Source organism: Phyllobates terribilis, unplaced genomic scaffold (genome assembly GCF_046119375.1).
Source record: "Phyllobates terribilis strain yellow unplaced genomic scaffold, ASM4611937v1 Scaffold_14__1_contigs__length_39327217, whole genome shotgun sequence".
NCBI classification, from domain to species: domain Eukaryota; kingdom Metazoa; phylum Chordata; class Amphibia; order Anura; family Dendrobatidae; genus Phyllobates; species Phyllobates terribilis.
Window position 1 is genome coordinate 16,385,035 of NW_027362774.1, and position 23,109 is coordinate 16,408,143.

General features: G+C 48.9%; 1 protein-coding gene across 1 annotated transcript; it reads left to right on the forward strand.

Moving 5' to 3' along the window:
• Positions 1-8,567: 8,567 nt before the first annotated feature.
• CYBA (cytochrome b-245 alpha chain) lies at positions 8,568-20,156 on the forward strand. Its single transcript, XM_073659935.1, has 6 exons — positions 8,568-8,759; positions 16,872-16,941; positions 18,175-18,249; positions 18,359-18,442; positions 19,286-19,367; positions 19,547-20,156. Exons 1-6 carry the CDS (start codon positions 8,702-8,704, stop codon positions 19,724-19,726), a joined length of 549 nt encoding a protein of 182 aa, XP_073516036.1. The 5' UTR covers positions 8,568-8,701; the 3' UTR covers positions 19,727-20,156.
• The last annotated feature ends 2,953 nt before the right edge of the window (positions 20,157-23,109 follow it).

Consider the following 23,109-nt stretch of genomic DNA (forward strand, 5'->3'; position numbering starts at 1 on the left):
CACCTCTATATACAGTGGATAACACAGGATCCACCATTCACAATAGGTGATGCCACAGCTCACCTCCTCTTCCTCCTGTACAATGACTGGTAACACCTCTATATACAGTAGATAACACAGGATCCACCATTCACAATAGGTGATGTCACAGCTCACCTCCTCTTCCTCCTGTACAATGACTGGTAACACCTCTATATACAGTGGATAACACAGGATCCACCATTCACAATAGGTGATGTCACAGCTCACCTCCTCCTCCTGTACAATGACTGGTAACACCTCTATATACAGTGGATAACACAGGATCCACCATTCACAATAGGTGATGTCACAGCTCACCTCCTCTTCCTCCTGTACAATGACTGGTAACACCTCTATATACAGTGGATAACACAGGATCCACCATTCACAATAGGTGATGTCACAGCTCACCTCCTCCCCTCCGGTACAATGACTGATAACACCTCTATATACAGTGGATAACACAGGATCCACCATTCACAATAGGTGATGTCACAGCTCACCTCCTCCCGTACAATGACTGATAACACCTCTATATACAGTAGATAACACAGGATCCACAATTCACAATAGGTGATATCACAGCTCACCTCCTCTTCCTCCTGTACAATGACTGGTAACACCTCCATATACAGTTGATAACACAGGATCCACCATTCACAATAGGTGATGTCACAGCTCACCTCCTCCTCCTGTACAATGACTGGTAACACCTCTATATACAGTGGATAACACAGGATCCACCATTCACAATAGGTGATGTCACAGCTCACCTCCTCCTCCTGTACTATGACTGATAACACCTCTATATACAGTGGATAACACAGGATCCACCATTCACAATAGGTGATGTCACAGCTCACCTCCTCCCCTCCGGTACAATGACTGATAACACCTCTATATACAGTGGATAACACAGGATCCACCATTCACAATAGGTGATGTCACAGCTCACCTCCTCCTCCTGTACTATGACTGATAACACCTCTATATACAGTGGATAACACAGGATCCACCATTCACAATAGGTGATGTCACAGCTCACCTCCTCCCCTCCGGTACAATGACTGATAACACCTCTATATACAGTGGATAACACAGGATCCACCATTCACAATAGGTGATGTCACAGCTCACCTCCTCCCGTACAATGACTGATAACACCTCTATATACAGTAGATAACACAGGATCCACAATTCACAATAGGTGATGCCACAGCTCACCTCCTCTTCCTCCTGTACAATGACTGATAACACCTCTATATACAGTGGATAACACAGGATCCACCATTCACAATAGGTGATGTCACAGCTCACCTCCTCCCCTCCTGTACAATGACTGATAACACCTCTATATACAGTGGATAACACAGGATCCACCATTCACAATAGGTGATGTCACAGCTCACCTCCTCCTCCTGTACTATGACTGATAACACCTCTATATACAGTAGATAACACAGGATCCACCATTCACAATAGGTGATGTCACAGCTCACCTCCTCCCCCTCCTGCACAATGACTGATAACACCTCTATATACTGTGGATAACACAGGATCCACCATTCACAATAGGTGATGTCGCAGCTCACCTCCTCCTCCTGTACAATGACTGATAACACCTCTATATACAGTGGATAACACAGGATCCACCATTCACAATAGGTGATGTCACAGCTCACCTCCTCCCCTCCTGTACAATGACTGATAACACCTCTATATACAGTGGATAACACAGGATCCACCATTCACAATAGGTGATGTCGCAGCTCACCTCCTCCTCCTGTACAATGACTGATAACACCTCTATATACAGTGGATAACACAGGATCCACCATTCACAATAGGTGATGTCACAGCTCACCTCCTCCCCTCCTGTACAATGACTGATAACACCTCTATATACAGTGGATAACACAGGATCCACCATTCACAATAGGTGATGTCGCAGCTCACCTCCTCCTCCTGTACAATGACTGATAGCACCTCTATATACAGTAGATAACACAGGATCCACCATTCACAATAGGTGATGTCACAGCTCACCTCCTCCCCTCCTGTACAATGACTGATAACACCTCTATATACAGTGGATAACACAGGATCCACCATTCACAATAGGTGATGTCACAGCTCACCTCCTCCTCCTGTACAATGACTGATAACACCTCTATATACAGTGGATAACACAGGATCCACCATTCACAATAAGTGATGCCACAGCTCACCTCCTCCTCCTGTACAATGACTGATAACACCTTTATATACTGTAGATAAAACAGTATCCACCATTCACAATAGGTGATGTCACAGCTCACCTCCTCCTCCTGTACAATGACTGATAACACCTCTATCTACAGTAGATAACAGGATCCACCATTCACAATAGGTGATGTCACAGCTCACCTCCTCCTCCTGTACAATGACTGATAACACCTCTATATATAGTAGATAACACAGGATCCACCATTCACAATAGGTGATGTCGCAGCTCACCTCCTCCTCCTGTACAATGACTGACAACACCTCTATATACAGTGGATAACACAGGATCCACCATTCACAATAGGTGATGTCACAGCTCACCTCCTCCCCTCCTGTACAATGACTGATAACACCTCTATATACAGTGGATAACACAGGATCCACCATTCACAATAGGTGATGTCGCAGCTCACCTCCTCCTCCTGTACAATGACTGATAGCACCTCTATATACAGTAGATAACACAGGATCCACCATTCACAATAGGTGATGTCACAGCTCACCTCCTCCCCTCCTGTACAATGACTGATAACACCTCTATATACAGTGGATAACACAGGATCCACCATTCACAATAGGTGATGTCACAGCTCACCTCCTCCTCCTGTACAATGACTGATAACACCTCTATATACAGTGGATAACACAGGATCCACCATTCACAATAAGTGATGCCACAGCTCACCTCCTCCTCCTGTACAATGACTGATAACACCTTTATATACTGTAGATAAAACAGTATCCACCATTCACAATAGGTGATGTCACAGCTCACCTCCTCCTCCTGTACAATGACTGATAACACCTCTATCTACAGTAGATAACAGGATCCACCATTCACAATAGGTGATGTCACAGCTCACCTCCTCCTCCTGTACAATGACTGATAACACCTCTATATATAGTAGATAACACAGGATCCACCATTCACAATAGGTGATGTCACAGCTCACCTCCTCTTCCTCCTGTACAATGACTGGTAACACCTCTATATACAGTGAATAACACAGGATCCACCATTCACAATAGGTGATGTCACAGCTCACCTCCTCTTCCTCCTGTACAATGACTGGTAACACCTCTATATACAGTTGATAACACAGGATCCACCATTCACAATAGGTGATGTCACAGCTCACCTCCTCCCCTCCTGTACAATGACTGATAACACCTCTATATACAGTGGATAACACAGGATCCACCATTCACAATAGGTGATGTCACAGCTCACCTCCTCCTGTACAATGACTGATAACACCTCTATATACAGTAGATAACCCCGGATCCACAATTCACAATAGGTGATATCACAGCTCACCTCCTCTTCCTCCTGTACAATGACTGGTAACACCTCTATATACAGTTGATAACACAGGATCCACCATTCACAATAGGTGATGTCACAGCTCACCTCCTCCTCCTGTACTATGACTGATAACACCTCTATATACAGTGGATAACACAGGATCCACCATTCACAATAGGTGATGTCACAGCTCACCTCCTCCCCTCCGGTACAATGACTGATAACACCTCTATATACAGTGGATAACACAGGATCCACCATTCACAATAGGTGATGTCACAGCTCACCTCCTCCCGTACAATGACTGATAACACCTCTATATACAGTAGATAACACAGGATCCACAATTCACAATAGGTGATGCCACAGCTCACCTCCTCTTCCTCCTGTACAATGACTGATAACACCTCTATATACAGTGGATAACACAGGATCCACCATTCACAATAGGTGATGTCACAGCTCACCTCCTCCCCTCCTGTACAATGACTGATAACACCTCTATATACAGTGGATAACACAGGATCCACCATTCACAATAGGTGATGTCACAGCTCACCTCCTCCTCCTGTACAATGACTGATAACACCTCTATATACAGTGGATAACACAGGATCCACCATTCACAATAAGTGATGCCACAGCTCACCTCCTCCTCCTGTACAATGACTGATAACACCTTTATATACTGTAGATAAAACAGTATCCACCATTCACAATAGGTGATGTCACAGCTCACCTCCTCCTCCTGTACAATGACTGATAACACCTCTATCTACAGTAGATAACAGGATCCACCATTCACAATAGGTGATGTCACAGCTCACCTCCTCCTCCTGTACAATGACTGATAACACCTCTATATATAGTAGATAACACAGGATCCACCATTCACAATAGGTGATGTCGCAGCTCACCTCCTCCTCCTGTACAATGACTGATAACACCTCTATATACAGTGGATAACACAGGATCCACCATTCACAATAGGTGATGTCACAGCTCACCTCCTCCCCTCCTGTACAATGACTGATAACACCTCTATATACAGTGGATAACACAGGATCCACCATTCACAATAGGTGATGTCGCAGCTCACCTCCTCCTCCTGTACAATGACTGATAGCACCTCTATATACAGTAGATAACACAGGATCCACCATTCACAATAGGTGATGTCACAGCTCACCTCCTCCCCTCCTGTACAATGACTGATAACACCTCTATATACAGTGGATAACACAGGATCCACCATTCACAATAGGTGATGTCACAGCTCACCTCCTCCTCCTGTACAATGACTGATAACACCTCTATATACAGTGGATAACACAGGATCCACCATTCACAATAAGTGATGCCACAGCTCACCTCCTCCTCCTGTACAATGACTGATAACACCTTTATATACTGTAGATAAAACAGTATCCACCATTCACAATAGGTGATGTCACAGCTCACCTCCTCCTCCTGTACAATGACTGATAACACCTCTATCTACAGTAGATAACAGGATCCACCATTCACAATAGGTGATGTCACAGCTCACCTCCTCCTCCTGTACAATGACTGATAACACCTCTATATATAGTAGATAACACAGGATCCACCATTCACAATAGGTGATGTCACAGCTCACCTCCTCTTCCTCCTGTACAATGACTGGTAACACCTCTATATACAGTGAATAACACAGGATCCACCATTCACAATAGGTGATGTCACAGCTCACCTCCTCTTCCTCCTGTACAATGACTGGTAACACCTCTATATACAGTTGATAACACAGGATCCACCATTCACAATAGGTGATGTCACAGCTCACCTCCTCCCCTCCTGTACAATGACTGATAACACCTCTATATACAGTGGATAACACAGGATCCACCATTCACAATAGGTGATGTCACAGCTCACCTCCTCCTGTACAATGACTGATAACACCTCTATATACAGTAGATAACCCCGGATCCACAATTCACAATAGGTGATATCACAGCTCACCTCCTCTTCCTCCTGTACAATGACTGGTAACACCTCTATATACAGTTGATAACACAGGATCCACCATTCACAATAGGTGATGTCACAGCTCACCTCCTCCTCCTGTACTATGACTGATAACACCTCTATATACAGTGGATAACACAGGATCCACCATTCACAATAGGTGATGTCACAGCTCACCTCCTCCCCTCCGGTACAATGACTGATAACACCTCTATATACAGTGGATAACACAGGATCCACCATTCACAATAGGTGATGTCACAGCTCACCTCCTCCCGTACAATGACTGATAACACCTCTATATACAGTAGATAACACAGGATCCACAATTCACAATAGGTGATGCCACAGCTCACCTCCTCTTCCTCCTGTACAATGACTGATAACACCTCTATATACAGTGGATAACACAGGATCCACCATTCACAATAGGTGATGTCACAGCTCACCTCCTCCCCTCCTGTACAATGACTGATAACACCTCTATATACAGTGGATAACACAGGATCCACCATTCACAATAGGTGATGTCACAGCTCACCTCCTCCTCCTGTACTATGACTGATAACACCTCTATATACAGTAGATAACACAGGATCCACCATTCACAATAGGTGATGTCACAGCTCACCTCCTCCCCCTCCTGCACAATGACTGATAACACCTCTATATACTGTGGATAACACAGGATCCACCATTCACAATAGGTGATGTCGCAGCTCACCTCCTCCTCCTGTACAATGACTGATAACACCTCTATATACAGTGGATAACACAGGATCCACCATTCACAATAGGTGATGTCACAGCTCACCTCCTCCCCTCCTGTACAATGACTGATAACACCTCTATATACAGTGGATAACACAGGATCCACCATTCACAATAGGTGATGTCGCAGCTCACCTCCTCCTCCTGTACAATGACTGATAACACCTCTATATACAGTGGATAACACAGGATCCACCATTCACAATAGGTGATGTCACAGCTCACCTCCTCCCCTCCTGTACAATGACTGATAACACCTCTATATACAGTGGATAACACAGGATCCACCATTCACAATAGGTGATGTCGCAGCTCACCTCCTCCTCCTGTACAATGACTGATAGCACCTCTATATACAGTAGATAACACAGGATCCACCATTCACAATAGGTGATGTCACAGCTCACCTCCTCCCCTCCTGTACAATGACTGATAACACGTCTATATACAGTGGATAACACAGGATCCACCATTCACAATAGGTGATGTCACAGCTCACCTCCTCCTCCTGTACAATGACTGATAACACCTCTATATACAGTGGATAACACAGGATCCACCATTCACAATAAGTGATGCCACAGCTCACCTCCTCCTCCTGTACAATGACTGATAACACCTTTATATACTGTAGATAAAACAGTATCCACCATTCACAATAGGTGATGTCACAGCTCACCTCCTCCTCCTGTACAATGACTGATAACACCTCTATCTACAGTAGATAACAGGATCCACCATTCACAATAGGTGATGTCACAGCTCACCTCCTCCTCCTGTACAATGACTGATAACACCTCTATATATAGTAGATAACACAGGATCCACCATTCACAATAGGTGATGTCACAGCTCACCTCCTCTTCCTCCTGTACAATGACTGGTAACACCTCTATATACAGTGAATAACACAGGATCCACCATTCACAATAGGTGATGTCACAGCTCACCTCCTCTTCCTCCTGTACAATGACTGGTAACACCTCTATATACAGTTGATAACACAGGATCCACCATTCACAATAGGTGATGTCACAGCTCACCTCCTCCCCTCCTGTACAATGACTGATAACACCTCTATATACAGTGGATAACACAGGATCCACCATTCACAATAGGTGATGTCACAGCTCACCTCCTCCTGTACAATGACTGATAACACCTCTATATACAGTAGATAACCCCGGATCCACAATTCACAATAGGTGATATCACAGCTCACCTCCTCTTCCTCCTGTACAATGACTGGTAACACCTCTATATACAGTTGATAACACAGGATCCACCATTCACAATAGGTGATGTCACAGCTTACCTCCTCCTCCTGTACAATGACTGGTAACACCTCTATATACAGTGGATAACACAGGATCCACAATTCACAATAGGTGATGCCACAGCTCACCTCCTCTTCCTCCTGTACAATGACTGATAACACCTCTATATACAGTAGGTAACACAGGAGCTACCACTCACAATAGGTGATGTCACAGCTCACCTCCTCCCCTCCTGTACAATGACTGATAACACCTCTATATACAGTAGATCACACAGGATCCACCATTCACAATAGGTGATGTCACAGCTCACCTCCTCCTCCTCCTGTACAATGACTGATAACACCTCTATATACAGTAGATCACACAGGATCCACCATTCACAATAGGTGACATCACAGCTCACCTCCTACGCTTTCCCATAGTTGTTGGCTCCTATGGATAGGTGACATCTCAGACTTGGCAGGACCCCTTTTCGAGCCCCTTCTTCTTCTTCTTCTCTTTCCCCCCATGTTCGGAATTTGTGACTTTTCTCGGTTCTTTCCTTTGTGTTAGACGCTAATGAGACTGAGAATCTTTAGTCCGAGTTCACAGGAAAAATAACTTTTAATTTTTGTTATTCTAGAACTGATGAAGCGGGAGGAGGTGAGATGGGAGCAGCGGGGAGGGTGTGCTGTGCACAGTGTTCTGGCAGGGGGCTGGGCTGCGGGTGGTGCTGTGCACAGTGTTCTGCAGGGGGCTGGGCTGGAGGTGGTGCTGTGCACAGTGTTCTGGCAGGGGGCTGGGCTGGGGGTGGTGCTGTGCACAGTGTTCTGGCAGGGGGCTGGGCTGGGGGTGGTGCTGTGCACAGTGTTCTGGCAGGGGGCTGGGCTGCGGGTGGTGCTGTGCACAGTGTTCTGGCAGGGGGCTGGGCTGGGGGTGGTGCTGTGCACAGTGTTCTGGCAGGGGGCTGGGCTGGAGGCTGCACTGTGCTGGGAGGGCGCTGCTCCCTATATAACATCTTCTCAGCAGGAAGTGACACTGACTAAGTTACTCCGGAGCCTCCAGCACCATGGGGCAGATCGAGTGGGCGATGTGGGCGAACGAGCAGGCGCTGGCATCAGGACTGAGTGAGTATCTGCCGTCACCATCAGTGCTGGATCTGTCACATAATAGATGGAGGCACCTAAGTGCGTCAGCGCAGTCCTATGTAACACCACAGATAACACAGTGATAACTCTCTGAGTACAGATAATGTAATAGATGTCACCTGCAGTCCTATGTAACACCACAGATAACACAGTGATAACTCTCTGAGTACAGATAATGTAGTAGATGTCACCTGCAGTCCCATGTAACACCACAGATAACACAGTGATAACTCTCTGAGTACAGATAATGTAGTAGATGTCACCTGCAGTCCTATGTAACACCACAGATAACACAGTGATAACTCTCTGAGTACAGATAATGTAGTAGATGTCACCTGCAGTCCCATGTAACACCACAGATAACACAGTGATAACTCTCTGAGTACAGATAATGTAGTAGATGTCACCTGCAGTCCTATGTAACACCACAGATAACACAGTGATAACTCTCTGAGTACAGATAATGTAGTAGATGTCACCTGCAGTCCCATGTAACACCACAGATAACACAGTGATAACTCTCTGAGTACAGATAATGTAGTAGATGTCACCTGCAGTCCTATGTAACACCACAGATAACACAGTGATAACTCTCTGAGTACAGATAATGTAGTAGATGTCACCCGCAGTCCTATGTAACACCACAGATAACACAGTGATCACTCTCTGATTACAGATAATGTAGTATATGTCACCTGCAGTCCTATGTAACACCACAGATAACACAGTGATAACTCTCTGAGTACAGATAATGTAGTAGATGTCACCTGCAGTCCTATGTAACACCACAGATAACACAGTGATAACTCTCTGAGTACAGATAATGTAGTAGATGTCACCTGCAGTCCCATGTAACACCACAGATAACACAGTGATAACTCTCTGAGTACAGATAATGTAGTAGATGTCACCTGCAGTCCTATGTAACACCACAGATAACACAGTGATAACTCTCTGAGTACAGATAATGTAGTAGATGTCACCCGCAGTCCTATGTAACACCACAGATAACACAGTGATCACTCTCTGATTACAGATAATGTAGTATATGTCACCTGCAGTCCTATGTAACACCACAGATAACAGTGATCACTTCCTGAGTACAGATAATGTAGTAGATACAACCTGCAGTCCTATGTAACACCACAGATAACATCCTCCAGGTCACATAGGAGGATAGCGATATGTACCGCCCCTCCAGGTCACATAGGAGGATAGCGGTATGTACCCCCATCCCTAGTCACATAGGAGGATAGCGGTATGTACCCCCATCCCTAGTCACATAGAAGGATAGCGGTATGTACCCCCCAGTCACATAGGAGGATAGCGGTATGTACACCCATCCCTGGTCACATAGGAGGATAGCGGTATGTACCCCCATCCCTAGTCACATAGGAGGATAGCGGTATGTATCCCCATCCCTAGTCACATAGGAGGATAGCGGTATGTACCTCCCCCCAGGTCACATAGGAGGATAGCGGTATGTACCTCCCCCCAGGTCACATAGGAGGATAGCGGTATGTACCCCCATCCCTGGTCACATAGGAGGATAGCGGTATGTACCCCCATCCCGGGTCACATAGGAGGATAGCGGTATGTACCCCCATCCCTGGTCACATAGGAGGATAGCGGTATGTACCCTCATCCCTGGTCACATAGGAGGATAGCGGTATGTACCCCCCCCAGTCACATAGGAGGATAGCGGTATGTACCCCCATCCCTAGTCACATAGGAGGATAGCGGTATGTACCTCCCCCCAGGTCACATAGGAGGATAGCGGTATGTACCCCCATCCCTGGTCACATAGGAGGATAGCGGTATGTACCCCCCCAGTCACATAGGAGGATAGCGGTATGTACCCCCCCAGTCACATAGGAGGATAGCGGTATGTACCCCCCCAGTCACATAGGAGGATAGCGGTATGTACCCCCCCAGTCACATAGGAGGATAGCGGTATGTACCCCCATCCCTGGTCACATAGGAGGATAGCGGTATGTAACCCCCCAGTCACATAGGAGGATAGCGGTATGTACCCCCCCCAGTCACATAGGAGGATAGCGGTATGTACCTCCCCCCAGGTCACATAGGAGGATAGCGGTATGTACCTCCCCCCAGGTCACATAGGAGGATAGCGGTATGTACCTCCCCCCAGGTCACATAGGATTTTATGGCTCCTCACTATAGTAATTCGTTATCTCGCACTGGGGGAAGATTCTTTGCACCATAATGTCAACATAAAACTGACAGAATGAGGAAGTGAGAGGAGGAAGTGACCGCAATCAGGAGCCGAGAGCCGCACCTGGACCAGCGTCCGCCCACATCTGCCCGACCCCGAGCGTCCAGGAATGGAGGCTCCCGACCGAGCGGTCACCGGGCAGAGATGCCTGCGGCCCCTAATACTGCACTCCACTCATGTACCGTCACGCCGCACACATACACCGAAAACACATACACCGTCACACCGCACACATACACCGAAAACACATGTACCGTCACGCCACACACATACACCGAAAACACATACACCGTCACACCGCACACATACACCGAAAACACATACACCGTCACACCGCACACATACACCGAAAACACATACACCGGCACGCCGCACACATACACCGAAAACACATACACCGGCACGCCGCACACATACACCGAAAACACATACACCGTCACACCGCACACATACACCGAAAACACATACACCGTCACACCGCACACATACACCGAAAACACATACACCGTCACACCGCACACATACACCGTCACGCCGCACACATACACCGAAAACACATACACCGTCACACCGCACACATACACCGAAAACACATACACCGTCACACCGCACACATACACCGAAAACACATACACCGTCACACCGCACACATACACCGAAAACACATACACCGTCACACCGCACACATACACCGAAAACACATACACCGGCACGCCGCACACATACACCGAAAACACATACACCGTCACGCCGCACACATACACCGAAAACACATACACCGTCACACCGCACACATACACCGAAAACACATACACCGCCACGCCGCACACATACACCGAAAACACATACACCGGCACGCCGCACACATACACCGAAAACACATACACCGTCACACCGCACACATACACCGAAAACACATACACCGTCACACCGCACACATACACCGGCACGCCGCACACATACACCGAAAACACATACACCGGCACGCCGCACACATACACCGAAAACACATACACCGGCACGCCGCACACATACACCGAAAACACATACACAGGCACGCCGCACACATACACCGAAAACACATACACCGTCACACCGCACACATACACCGGCACGCCGCACACATACACCGAAAACACATACACCGGCACGCCGCACACATACACCGAAAACACATACACCGGCACGCCGCACACATACACCGAAAACACATACACCGTCACACCGCACACATACACCGGCACGCCGCACACATACACCGAAAACACATACACCGGCACGCCGCACACATACACCGAAAACACATACACCGGCACGCCGCACACATACACCGAAAACACATACACCGGCACGCCGCACACATACACCGAAAACACATACACCGGCACACCGAAAACACATACACCGAAAACACATACACCGAAAACACATACACCGGCACGCCGCACACATACACCGAAAACACATACACCGCCACGCCGCACACATACACCGAAAACACATACACCGCCACGCCGCACACATACACCGAAAACACATACACCGTCACACCGCACACATACACCGAAAACACATACACCGCCACGCCGCACACATACACCGAAAACACATACACCGCCACGCCGCACACATACACCGAAAACACATACACCGGCACGCCGCACACATACACCGAAAACACATACACCGGCACGCCGCACACATACACCGAAAACACATACACCGTCACACCGCACACATACACCGAAAACACATACACCGTCACGCCGCACACATACACCGAAAACACATACACCGCCACGCCGCACACATACACCGAAAACACATACACCGTCACACCGCACACATACACCGAAAACACATACACCGGCACACCGCACACATACACCGAAAACACATACACCGAAAACACATACACCGGCACGCCGCACACATACACCGAAAACACCTACACCGCCACGCCGCACACATACACCGAAAACACATACACCGCCACGCCGCACACATACACCGAAAACACATACACCGTCACGCCGCACACATACACCGAAAACACATACACCGCCACGCCGCACACATACACCGAAAACACATACACCGTCACGCCGCACACATACACCGAAAACACATACACCGTCACGCCGCACACATACACCGAAAACACATACACCGCCACGCCGCACACATACACCGAAAACACATACACCGGCACGCCGCACACATACACCGAAAACACATACACCGGCACGCCGCACACATACACCGAAAACACATACACCGCCACGCCGCACACATACACCGAAAACACATACACCGCCACGCCGCACACATACACCGAAAACACATACACCGGCACGCCGCACACATACACCGTCACGCCGCACACATACACCGAAAACACATACACCGCCACGCCGCACACATACACCGAAAACACATACACCGGCACGCCGCACACATACACCGAAAACACATACACCGGCACGCCGCACACATACACCGAAAACACATACACCGCCACGCCGCACACATACACCGAAAACACATACACCGGCACGCCGCACACATACACCGAAAACACATACACCGGCACGCCGCACACATACACCGTCACGCCGCACACATACACCGTCACGCCGCACACATACGCACGGTCTTCAGTGCCTTGAAAAAGTCTTCATACCCCGTGAACTTTTCAACATTATTTTCATGTTACATCCACAAACTTCCATGTATTTTATTGGGATTTTATGTGACACAAAGTAACAAGAATCTGTGACGTGAAAAGGAAATGATACGAGGTCACTAATTACTGTAATAATATAGATCTCATCATTGTGCCGTGCATTAGTATTTAGCCCCTGAGTACTTTGTAGGACCACCTCTCACTGCAGTCTTTTGGGGTCTGTCTCTACACCTTTCTCTGCTGCAGTCTTTTGGGGTCTGCCTCTCCAGCTTTCTCTGCTGCAGTCTTTTGGGGTCTGTCTCTCCAGCTTTCTCTGCTGCAGTCTTTTGGGGTCTGCCTCTCCAGTTTTCTCTGCTGCAGTCTTTTGGGGTCTGTCTCTCCAGCTTTGCACACTCGCTCTCGCTCAGTGATTGGATGGAGACGTCTGTGATCAGTGATTTTCTCGTCTTGTCACAGATTCTCTGGGATTTGGGTCTGGACTGTGACTGCGCCGTTCACACACAGGAATATGCTCTGATCTAAACCCTCCATTGTAGCTCGGGCAGGAGATTTACAGTCGTCCTGCTGGAAGGTGAACCTACACCCCAGGCGAACTTCTCCCACAGCCTCTAACAGGTTTTCCTCCAGGATTCTCCTGTATTTAGCTCCATCCATCTTACCATCACCACTGACCTGCTTCCCTGCCCCTGCTGAAGAAAAGCCTCCCCACAGCAGGATGCTGCCACCACCATGTGTGACGGTGGGGATGGCGTTTTCACAAACACTTGCTACTTTGTGTTGGTGTCACATAAAATACATTTCAGTTTGTACTGTGAAATAATGGGAAAACTTCACGGGGTATGAAGACTTTTTCATTGCACACATATACACTGTGTTCCAAATTATTATGCAAATAATATTTTCTCAGATTTTCCCAAATTACCTATATGAATTGCAGTCATTGTAATTTTCCAGTCAAATAACTATTAGAGTACAATTGAAAGGTTTTTGTACAAACTACCTATGATAACAGGATATTTTTAAAAAAAATAAAAAACTCAAACTGCCCTCAAAATGCATGTTCCAAATTATTATGCACAGCAGAGTTTTCAACCTTTTCATTTTAATAAAGATCAAAAAAATGGTCATTTTTGAAATTATAAGCATTAGCCGGTTATTACACACTGAAATCAAACAGTTTTCAACTCAAAACTTTATTCTAGGTGATGTTACATTTGCACATAGGACCCCTTGTTGGAAAGCAGCTTCTGAACTCTCTCGTCCATTGAATTTGTCAGGTTTTGGATGGTTTCTGCTTCAATTGTTTTGCATGAGGACAGAATACCCTCCCAGAGCTGTTGCTTAGATGTGAGCTGCCTCCCGCCATCATAGACACTCCTTTTGATGATGCTCCAGAGGTTCTCAATGGGGTTGAGGTCAGGGGAGCATGGGGGCCACACCATAAGTTTGTCCCCTTTTATGCCCATATCAGCCAGAGATGCAGATGTGTTATGTGCAGCATGAGACGGGGCATTATCATGCATGAAAATGATCTTGCTGCGGAATACACGGTTCTTCTTCTTGAACCATGGCAGGAACTGCTGTTTGAGAAACTCAACATACATTATGGAGTTCATCTTTACCCCTTCAGGGATCCTAAAAGGGCCGACAATCTCTCTCTCCATGATTCCCGCCCAAAACATTACTCCACCTCCTCATTAGCGCCGTAGCCGTGTTTGCATGGGGTGTCCATCAACCAGCCATCCTCCTCTCCATCCATCTGGACCATCGAGATCATTTCATGCATGATAATGCCCCGTCTCATGCTGCACATAACACATCTGCATCTCTGGCTGCTATGGGCATAAAAGGGGACAAACTTATGGTGTGGCTCCCATGCTCCCCTGACCTCAACCCCATTGAGAACCTCTGGAGCATCATCAAAAGGAGTGTCTATGATGGCGGGAGGCAGTTCACATCTAAGCAACAGCTCTGGGAGGGTATTCTGTCCTCATGCAAAACAATTGAAGCAGAAACCATCCAAAACCTGACAAATTCAATGGATGAGAGAGTTCAGAAGCTCCTTTCGAACAAGGGATCCTATGTGCAAATGTAACATCACCTAGAATAAAGTTTTGAGTTGGAAACTGTTTGATTTCAGTGTGTAATAACCTGCTAATGCTTATAATTTCACAAATGACCATTTTTTTGTTCTTTATTAAAATGAAAAGGTTGAAAACTCTGCTGTGCATAATAATTTGGAACATGCATTTTGAGCGCAGTTTGAGTTTTTTTATTTTTTTTTAAATATCCTGTTATCATAGGCAGTTTATACAAAAACCTTTCAATTGTACTCGAATAGTTATTGGACTGGAAAATTACAATGACTGCAATTCATATAGGTAATTTGGGAAAATCTGAGAAAATATTATTTGCATAATAATTTGGAACACAGTGTACACTCGGTCTTTGCTACATATACATTAGTTTGTCTTCTGCACACTTGTGGGGTACAGTGAGTGTTAATGGCGGCCCCCTCCCCCGCATTGTCAGATTTCCAGTGACTGTTGACTCCAGCGATTACACAAATGGAAGAAATAATTTAGTTCATCTTTCTGGAGGGAAGTGGAGAGGGACGCGGTTGCTGCACAGGGTATTTCTTAATATGATGTCCTGTGCTCATGTTGCACCATGCTGGTATAAGAGGAGCAATGAAGAATTGGGCGACACGTAGGCAGCAGCGTGCAGACAACATGCAGGAATCTGCAGCCTCGGTCCATGCATAACCCTGATCTGTGGTGTGTGCTGCCCCCTGCAGCTGCAGGCACAGCAGTGCTGCCTTCCTGTTAGCTCTCAGGCTGCATATCCCGAGCATGTGCTGCTGCTGCAGGACACGGGGTCATTGCAGCAGTTTAGGCACAGCTTGTGCGCTGCAGGTGACGGCGCCTCCTCTAGGGACCTGTGTAGGGGGCGACATTCACATTTCTTTTTCTTCGCTTCCTATTTGGCTGCAGCTTATAATGTGATCTCCAGTTTTGCTTTATAAAGAATCCTGTCACTTTCATTCAGCTCCGCTGTGCAGAATACACGTTACTAATAGACATGGTATTGCTTGTATTGTGTACGAGCTCCTCCGGGGGGCGCTGTACTGACCGCACTCAGTGTCTTCTCCTGCTTCCTGTCTCCACAGTCCTCCTCTCTGGCGGGATCGTTGCGGTGGCCGGACAGTTTAAAGGATGGGAGTATGGAGCGTATGCCATGTATCCTTTGTAACAAGCGTCAGCGTTCCTGTGATACAATGTATCAGTCCGTGTACAGCGGGGGGGCCGCCTCTTATAGCCAATCCTATTGCCAGGAGGCCGAACCTCATGAAATGTCCCACTTTTTATTGTTGCCCTCCCACCTTGCGCGTCTTGCCCTCCCACCTTGCGCTTTTTGCCGCCCTCCCACCTTGCGCTTTTTGCCGCCCTCCCACCTTGCGCGTCTTGCCGCCCTCCCACCTTGCGCGTCTTGCCGCCCTCCCACCTTGCGCGTCTTGCCGCCCTCCCACCTTGCGCGTCTTGCCGCCCTCCCACCTTGCGCGTCTTGCCGCCCTCCCACCTTGCGCGTTTTGCCGCCCTCCCACCTTGCGCGTCTTGCCGCCCTCCCACCTTGCGCGTCTTGCCGCCCTCCCACCTTGCGCGTCTTGCCGCCCTCCCACCTTGCGCGTCTTGCCGCCCTCCCACCTTGCGCGTCTTGCCGCCCTCCCACCTTGCGCGTCTTGCCGCCCTCCCACCTTGCGCGTCTTGCCGCCCTCCCACCTTGCGCGTCTTGCCGCCCTCCCACCTTGCGCGTCTTGCCGCCCTCCCACCTTGCGCGTCTTGCCGCCCTCCACCTCGCGCGTTTTGTCACCATTAGGCTCTGGAATATGACAGCGGGCTCAGGACGAAGGCCACCAGGAGGTGATTCAGCCGTCAGTGTCGCAGTTGCAACATCAGGTCATGGAGCCTAGAAATTGTGAAATCTGGGGAGGAGGAGGTCATCATAGAAGGAACAGGAAGAGTTAATTAACGCTGCACATTCAGGTGTAACCACTTGTGCGCTGACACAGTAACACCTCCATCATCCCGTTGTTATTCAGTGGAGATTGTGGGTTTTCCCGGAGCATTATAACCTTATAAATGATGCCGCTGTTCCTGTAATCAGCGCGGCGCTCGTCATAATGAAGTCCGTGGGATTCCCGCCGTCTGTGATTGGCCGCCGCTTCCTCCTCCTTTAACTCTTCAGATACTTTTACAACTAAATGATCGTTTTTGGCAAAGTTCCACTTTCAGTCCTCATTGGTCCCTGTGTGGTTCTTTATGGGGGAGGGGAAGTGGAAATAGATCAGATCACCTATAATATAACCCCCCAGATTAGAGTCCGATCATTAATGTAGTGTAGCGCCCCCTTTAGGCCAGGTCGCCCATTGAGGTGGTGGTGTTGCACCTGTGATCCTTATCCTCCGCTCTCAGCGCGGCCGGCGTCTTCGTTACTCTGCTGGAATATCCCAGAAGTAGAAGGAAGAAGGGATCCACCATGGAGAGATGGTGAGATTGTGCTAAACTGAGCAAGCAGGGCTGCAGTGTAAAGCATGAGGGAGGGACAGTGGGTGCTGCTATCGCTCTGCGCTAATGGACGGTGTTCTTGTATTTGCAGTGGTCAGCAGTGTATGTCGTCAGTGGTGAAAGCGTTCGGACCCCTGACACGGAATTATTACGTCCGCGCTGTGTTACACGCGGGGTAAGTGCGCCCCCCGGGGGGGGAAGATATATCACAGCGCTGAATTCTGCCCTCTGTCTCCAGGTTTTCATTCATTAACTTATGTGTCATCTGATGATTCAGCACTTGCCAGCAGCACAGAGTATTTCAGGGGATGAGTGTTCTGGTCTCGTGGGAGGTCACAGGCTGAGTGTTACCTAGTGGAGAGATTAGTGTCCTCCAGCAGCACAGAGTATTTCAGGCGAGGGCTGCGCTGATCTGTGAGAGGTCACAGGCTGAGAGGTACGTAGTGGAAGGATCAGGGTCCTCCAGCAGCACAGAGTATTTCAGGATAGGTAGGAATGTGCTGATCTGTGGGAGGTCACAGGCTGAGAGGTACGTAGTGGAAGGATCAGGGTCCTCCAGCAGCACAGAGTATTTCAGGAGAAGAGTGTACTGGATCCTGAGGAAGGTCACAGGCTGAGAGATACATAGTGGAAGGATCAGGGTCCTCCAGCAGCACAGAGTATTTCAGGATAGGTAGGACTGTGCTGATCTGTGGGAGGTCACAGGCTGAGAGGTACGTAGTGGAAGGATCAGGGTCCTCCAGCAGCACAGAGTATTTCAGGAGAAGAGTGTACTGGATCCTGAGGAAGGTCACAGGCTGAGAGATACATAGTGGAAGGATCTGGGTCTTCCAGCAGCACAGAGTATTTCAGGAGAAGAGTGTACTGGATCCTGAGGAAGGTCACAGGCTGAGAGATACATAGTGGAAGGATCTGGGTCTTCCAGCAGCACAGAGTATTTCAGGTGAGGGCTGCTCATTTCTGCGGGGGGATTCTGTGCTGTTATTATACTGTGCCCCCGATTCTGTTGCCCGCACAGGTTGGCCGTACCCGGGGGCTTCATCCTGGCCACCATCCTGGGCACCGTGTGTCTGGGCATCGCAGCCATCATCTACCTCCTGGTGAGTATCTGACATGTAGCCCCTCCATGGAGGTATAAGGGGGCCCCTCTCTATATACGGTGAGCAGGGGTAATGACGTGTTACATGAGGTCCCGTGGCTGCGGACCCCCTATCGTCAGCCCCGAGGGTCTATACTATATTCTGCCATATTGACTTTTCCTTCTCGCTGTCGTCTCCAGGCCGCGATCCGTGGAGAGGAATGGCGCCCCATCGAACCGCAAGCGCCCCCCAAGCTGAAAGTGGCCGAGACCATCAAGCGCCCCCCGGAGAACCCCCCACCCCGTCCTCCCCCCGAGGTGCGCAGGAAACAGGTGGATGAGGGCCACGTCAACCCCATCCCCGTCCAGGATGAAGTATGACCGCCGTCCACCCACCGGACTTGTTCTAAGGGGACGATGATTGACCGCTTCTCACTGTGCTGCCTCCCGGACCCCCGCCCTCCGCGCTGCCTCGTCCACCATTTCATGTTCGCTCCGGGGGTCGTAAACAGATGAAGAATTTGACCCTTTCCTCCCCTGTGTTGGGAGCGTCCTTATCCGTCGTTTACTACTGCTGATATTTAAAGGGGCATTTAAAGGGACTTATTCCTTGTGGCGTCCCAGGGCATTAGTGGTCTCCAGCCTGTGGCTCTCATCGGTTGTGGAACTACAACTCCCAGCAGAATCTTATGCCTACTGAGTATTATTGGACTGTTACTCCCTTCCCCCGCCGCCGTCCTGCCCTCTCCGAACGAATAGATATAATTTATAGCTTTCCTAATGTCGCCAATAAAGCTTTATACTAATCGTATCGTACGGCCGCGCTATCCGCGGAGAGAGAGGGAAGGAAAAGAGAAAATGGGTAAGAAGAAGTGTTAGAAGGGTCTGGAGAGGAAACAAGGCGTCTACTGACCTCCCACCCTTCATAAATCAGCCCAGAGAAAAGATACAAGAATGACGAGCCTCCTCTCAGAACGAGCTCGCTGGTGGACCCTCCGTTACCTCATTATGTAGCTGTTAATGAGCAGGAAAACAAAGAGGCTGGAAAAGCCAAATATACTGAATATATATATGAATACATACACACAGGCGGTATATCCGCCCCTGCAGGCGCCCATTTCCACTCTGCAGTAACGGCACTGATTTACATAGGACTGCTGTGCGGCGGTGCGGACCACTTGTCTTTATCCCGTATTGGGGTCTGGGCAGCAGACTGTGAAAATGAGAAAACAGACTTGTTACAATGTAGCGTCGGCCCCTGTACACACAGCAGAGAAATACCGGAAAACGGGAAAGGAGCTCAGGAACCGGAGGAGCACAAGTCCCAGCAAACCCGTCTGCTGTATACTGGGAACCAAACACCCAGGATTATCACCAAAGTGCCGTGTGGGGGCATCAGGAAGCAATAGCGTCATCCACAGGACCCCCATAACAGTGCTGGCCATAGTGACCCCCCATTAGTGTCATCCACAGGACCCCCATTACAGTGTCGGCCATAGTGACCCCACAATAGTGTCATCCACAGGACCCCCATAACAGTGCTGGCCATAGTGACCCCACAATAGTGTCATCCACAGGACCCCCATAACAGTGTCGGCCATAGTGACCCCACAACAGTGTCATCCAGAGGACCCCCATAACAGTGTCGGCCATAGTGACCCCACAATAGTGTCATCCACAGGACCCCCATAACAGTGTCGGCCATAGTGACCCCACAATAGTGTCATCCACAGGACCCCCATTACAGTGTCGGCCATAGTGACCCCACAATAGTGTCATCCACAGGACCTCCATAACAGTGTCGGCCAGAGTGACCCCACAATAGTGTCATCCACAGGACCTCCATAACAGTGCCGGCCAGAGTGACCCCACAATAGTGTCATCCACAGGACCCCCATAACAGTGCCAGCCATAGTGACCCCTCATTAGTGTCATCCACAGGACCTCCATAACAGTGGCGGCCATAGTGACCCCACAGTAGTGTCATCCACTGGACCCCCATTACAGTGCTGGCCATAGTGACCCCCATAACAGTGCCAGCCATAGTGACCCCCCAATAGTGTCATCCACAGGACCCCAATAACAGTGCCGGCCATAGTGACCCCACAATAGTGTCATCCACAGGACCCCAATAACAGTGCCGGCCATAGTGACCCCACAATAGTGTCATCCACATGACCCCCATAACAGTGCCGGCCATAGTGACCCCACAATAGTGTCATCTACAGGACCCCCATAACATTGCCGGCCATAGTGACCCCACCCCACAATAGTGTCATCCACAGGACCTCCATAACAGTGCCGGCCATAGTGACCCCACTGTAGTGTCATCCACAGGATCCCCATAACAGTGCAGGCCATAGTGACCCCACAATAGTGTCATCCACAGGACCCCAAAAACAGTGCCAGCCATAGTGACCCCACAATAGTGTCATCCACAGGACCCCAATAATAGTGCCGGCCATAGTGACCCCACAATAGTGTCATCCACATGACCCCCATAACAGTGCAGGCTATAGTGACCCCTCATTAGTGTCATCCACAGGACCCCCATAGCATTGCCGGCCATAGTGACCCCACAATAGTGTCATCCACATGACCCCCATAACAGTGCAGGCTATAGTGACCCCTCATTAGTGTCATCCACAGGACCTCCATAACAGTGCCGGCCATAGTGACCCCACATTAGTGTCATCCACAGGACCCCAGTAACAGTGCCGGCCATAGTGACCCCACAATAGTGTCATCCACAAGACCCCAATAACAGTGCCAGCCATAGTGACCTCACAATAGTGTCATCCACAGGACCCTCATAACAGTGCCAGCCATAGTGACCCCACATTAGTGTCATCCACAGGACCTCCATAACAGTGCCGGCCATAGTGACCCCACATTAGTGTCATCCACAGGACCCCAATAACAGTGCCGGCCATAGTGACCTCATATTGGTGTCATCCACAGGACCTCCATAACAGTGCCAGCCATAGTGACCCCACATTAGTGTCATCCACAGGACCTCCATAACAGTGCCGGCCATAGTGACCCCACATTAGTGTCATCCACAGGATCCCCATAACAGTGCCGGCCATAGTGACCTTATATTAGTGTTATCCACAGGGCCTCCATAACAGTGCCGGCCATAGTGACCCCACTATAGTGTCATCCACAGGACCCCCATAACAGAGTCAGCCATAGTGACCCGACAATAGTGTCATCCACAGGACCCCAATAACAGTGCCGGCCATAGTGACCCCACAATAGTGTCATCCACAGGACCCCATAACTGTGTCGGCCATAGTGACCCCACATTAGTGTCATCCACAGAACCCCCATAACAGTGCCGGCCATAGTGACCCCCAAAAGTGTCATCCACAGGACCCCAATAACAGTGCTGGCCATAGTGACCCCACAATAGTGTCATCCACAGGACCCCCATAACAGTGTCGGCCATAGTGACCCCACTATAGTGTCATCCACAGGACCCCCCAATAGTGTCATCCACAGGACCCCCATAACAGTGCTGGCCATAATGACCCCCCAATAGGGTCTTCCACAGGACCCCCATAACAGTGCCGGCCATAGTGACCCCACATTAGTGTCATCCACAGAACCCCCATAACAGTGCCGGCCATAGTGACCCCCAATAGTGTCAGCCACAGAACCCCAATAACAGTGCCGGCCATAGTGACCCCACAATAGTGTCATCCACAGGACCCCCATAACAGTGTCGGCCATAGTGTCCCCACAATAGTGTCATCCACAGG

Bases quoted from the DNA above. Each gene is read 5' to 3' on its own strand.
- CYBA (XM_073659935.1), top strand. From the start codon at position 8,702: ATGGGGCAGATCGAGTGGGCGATGTGGGCGAACGAGCAGGCGCTGGCA. The intron at 8,760-16,871 runs GTGAGTATCTGC...CTGTCTCCACAG, and splicing joins GGCGCTGGCATCAGGACTGA to TCCTCCTCTCTGGCGGGATC. The intron at 16,942-18,174 runs GTATCCTTTGTA...CTCCGCTCTCAG, and splicing joins GAGTATGGAGCGTATGCCAT to CGCGGCCGGCGTCTTCGTTA.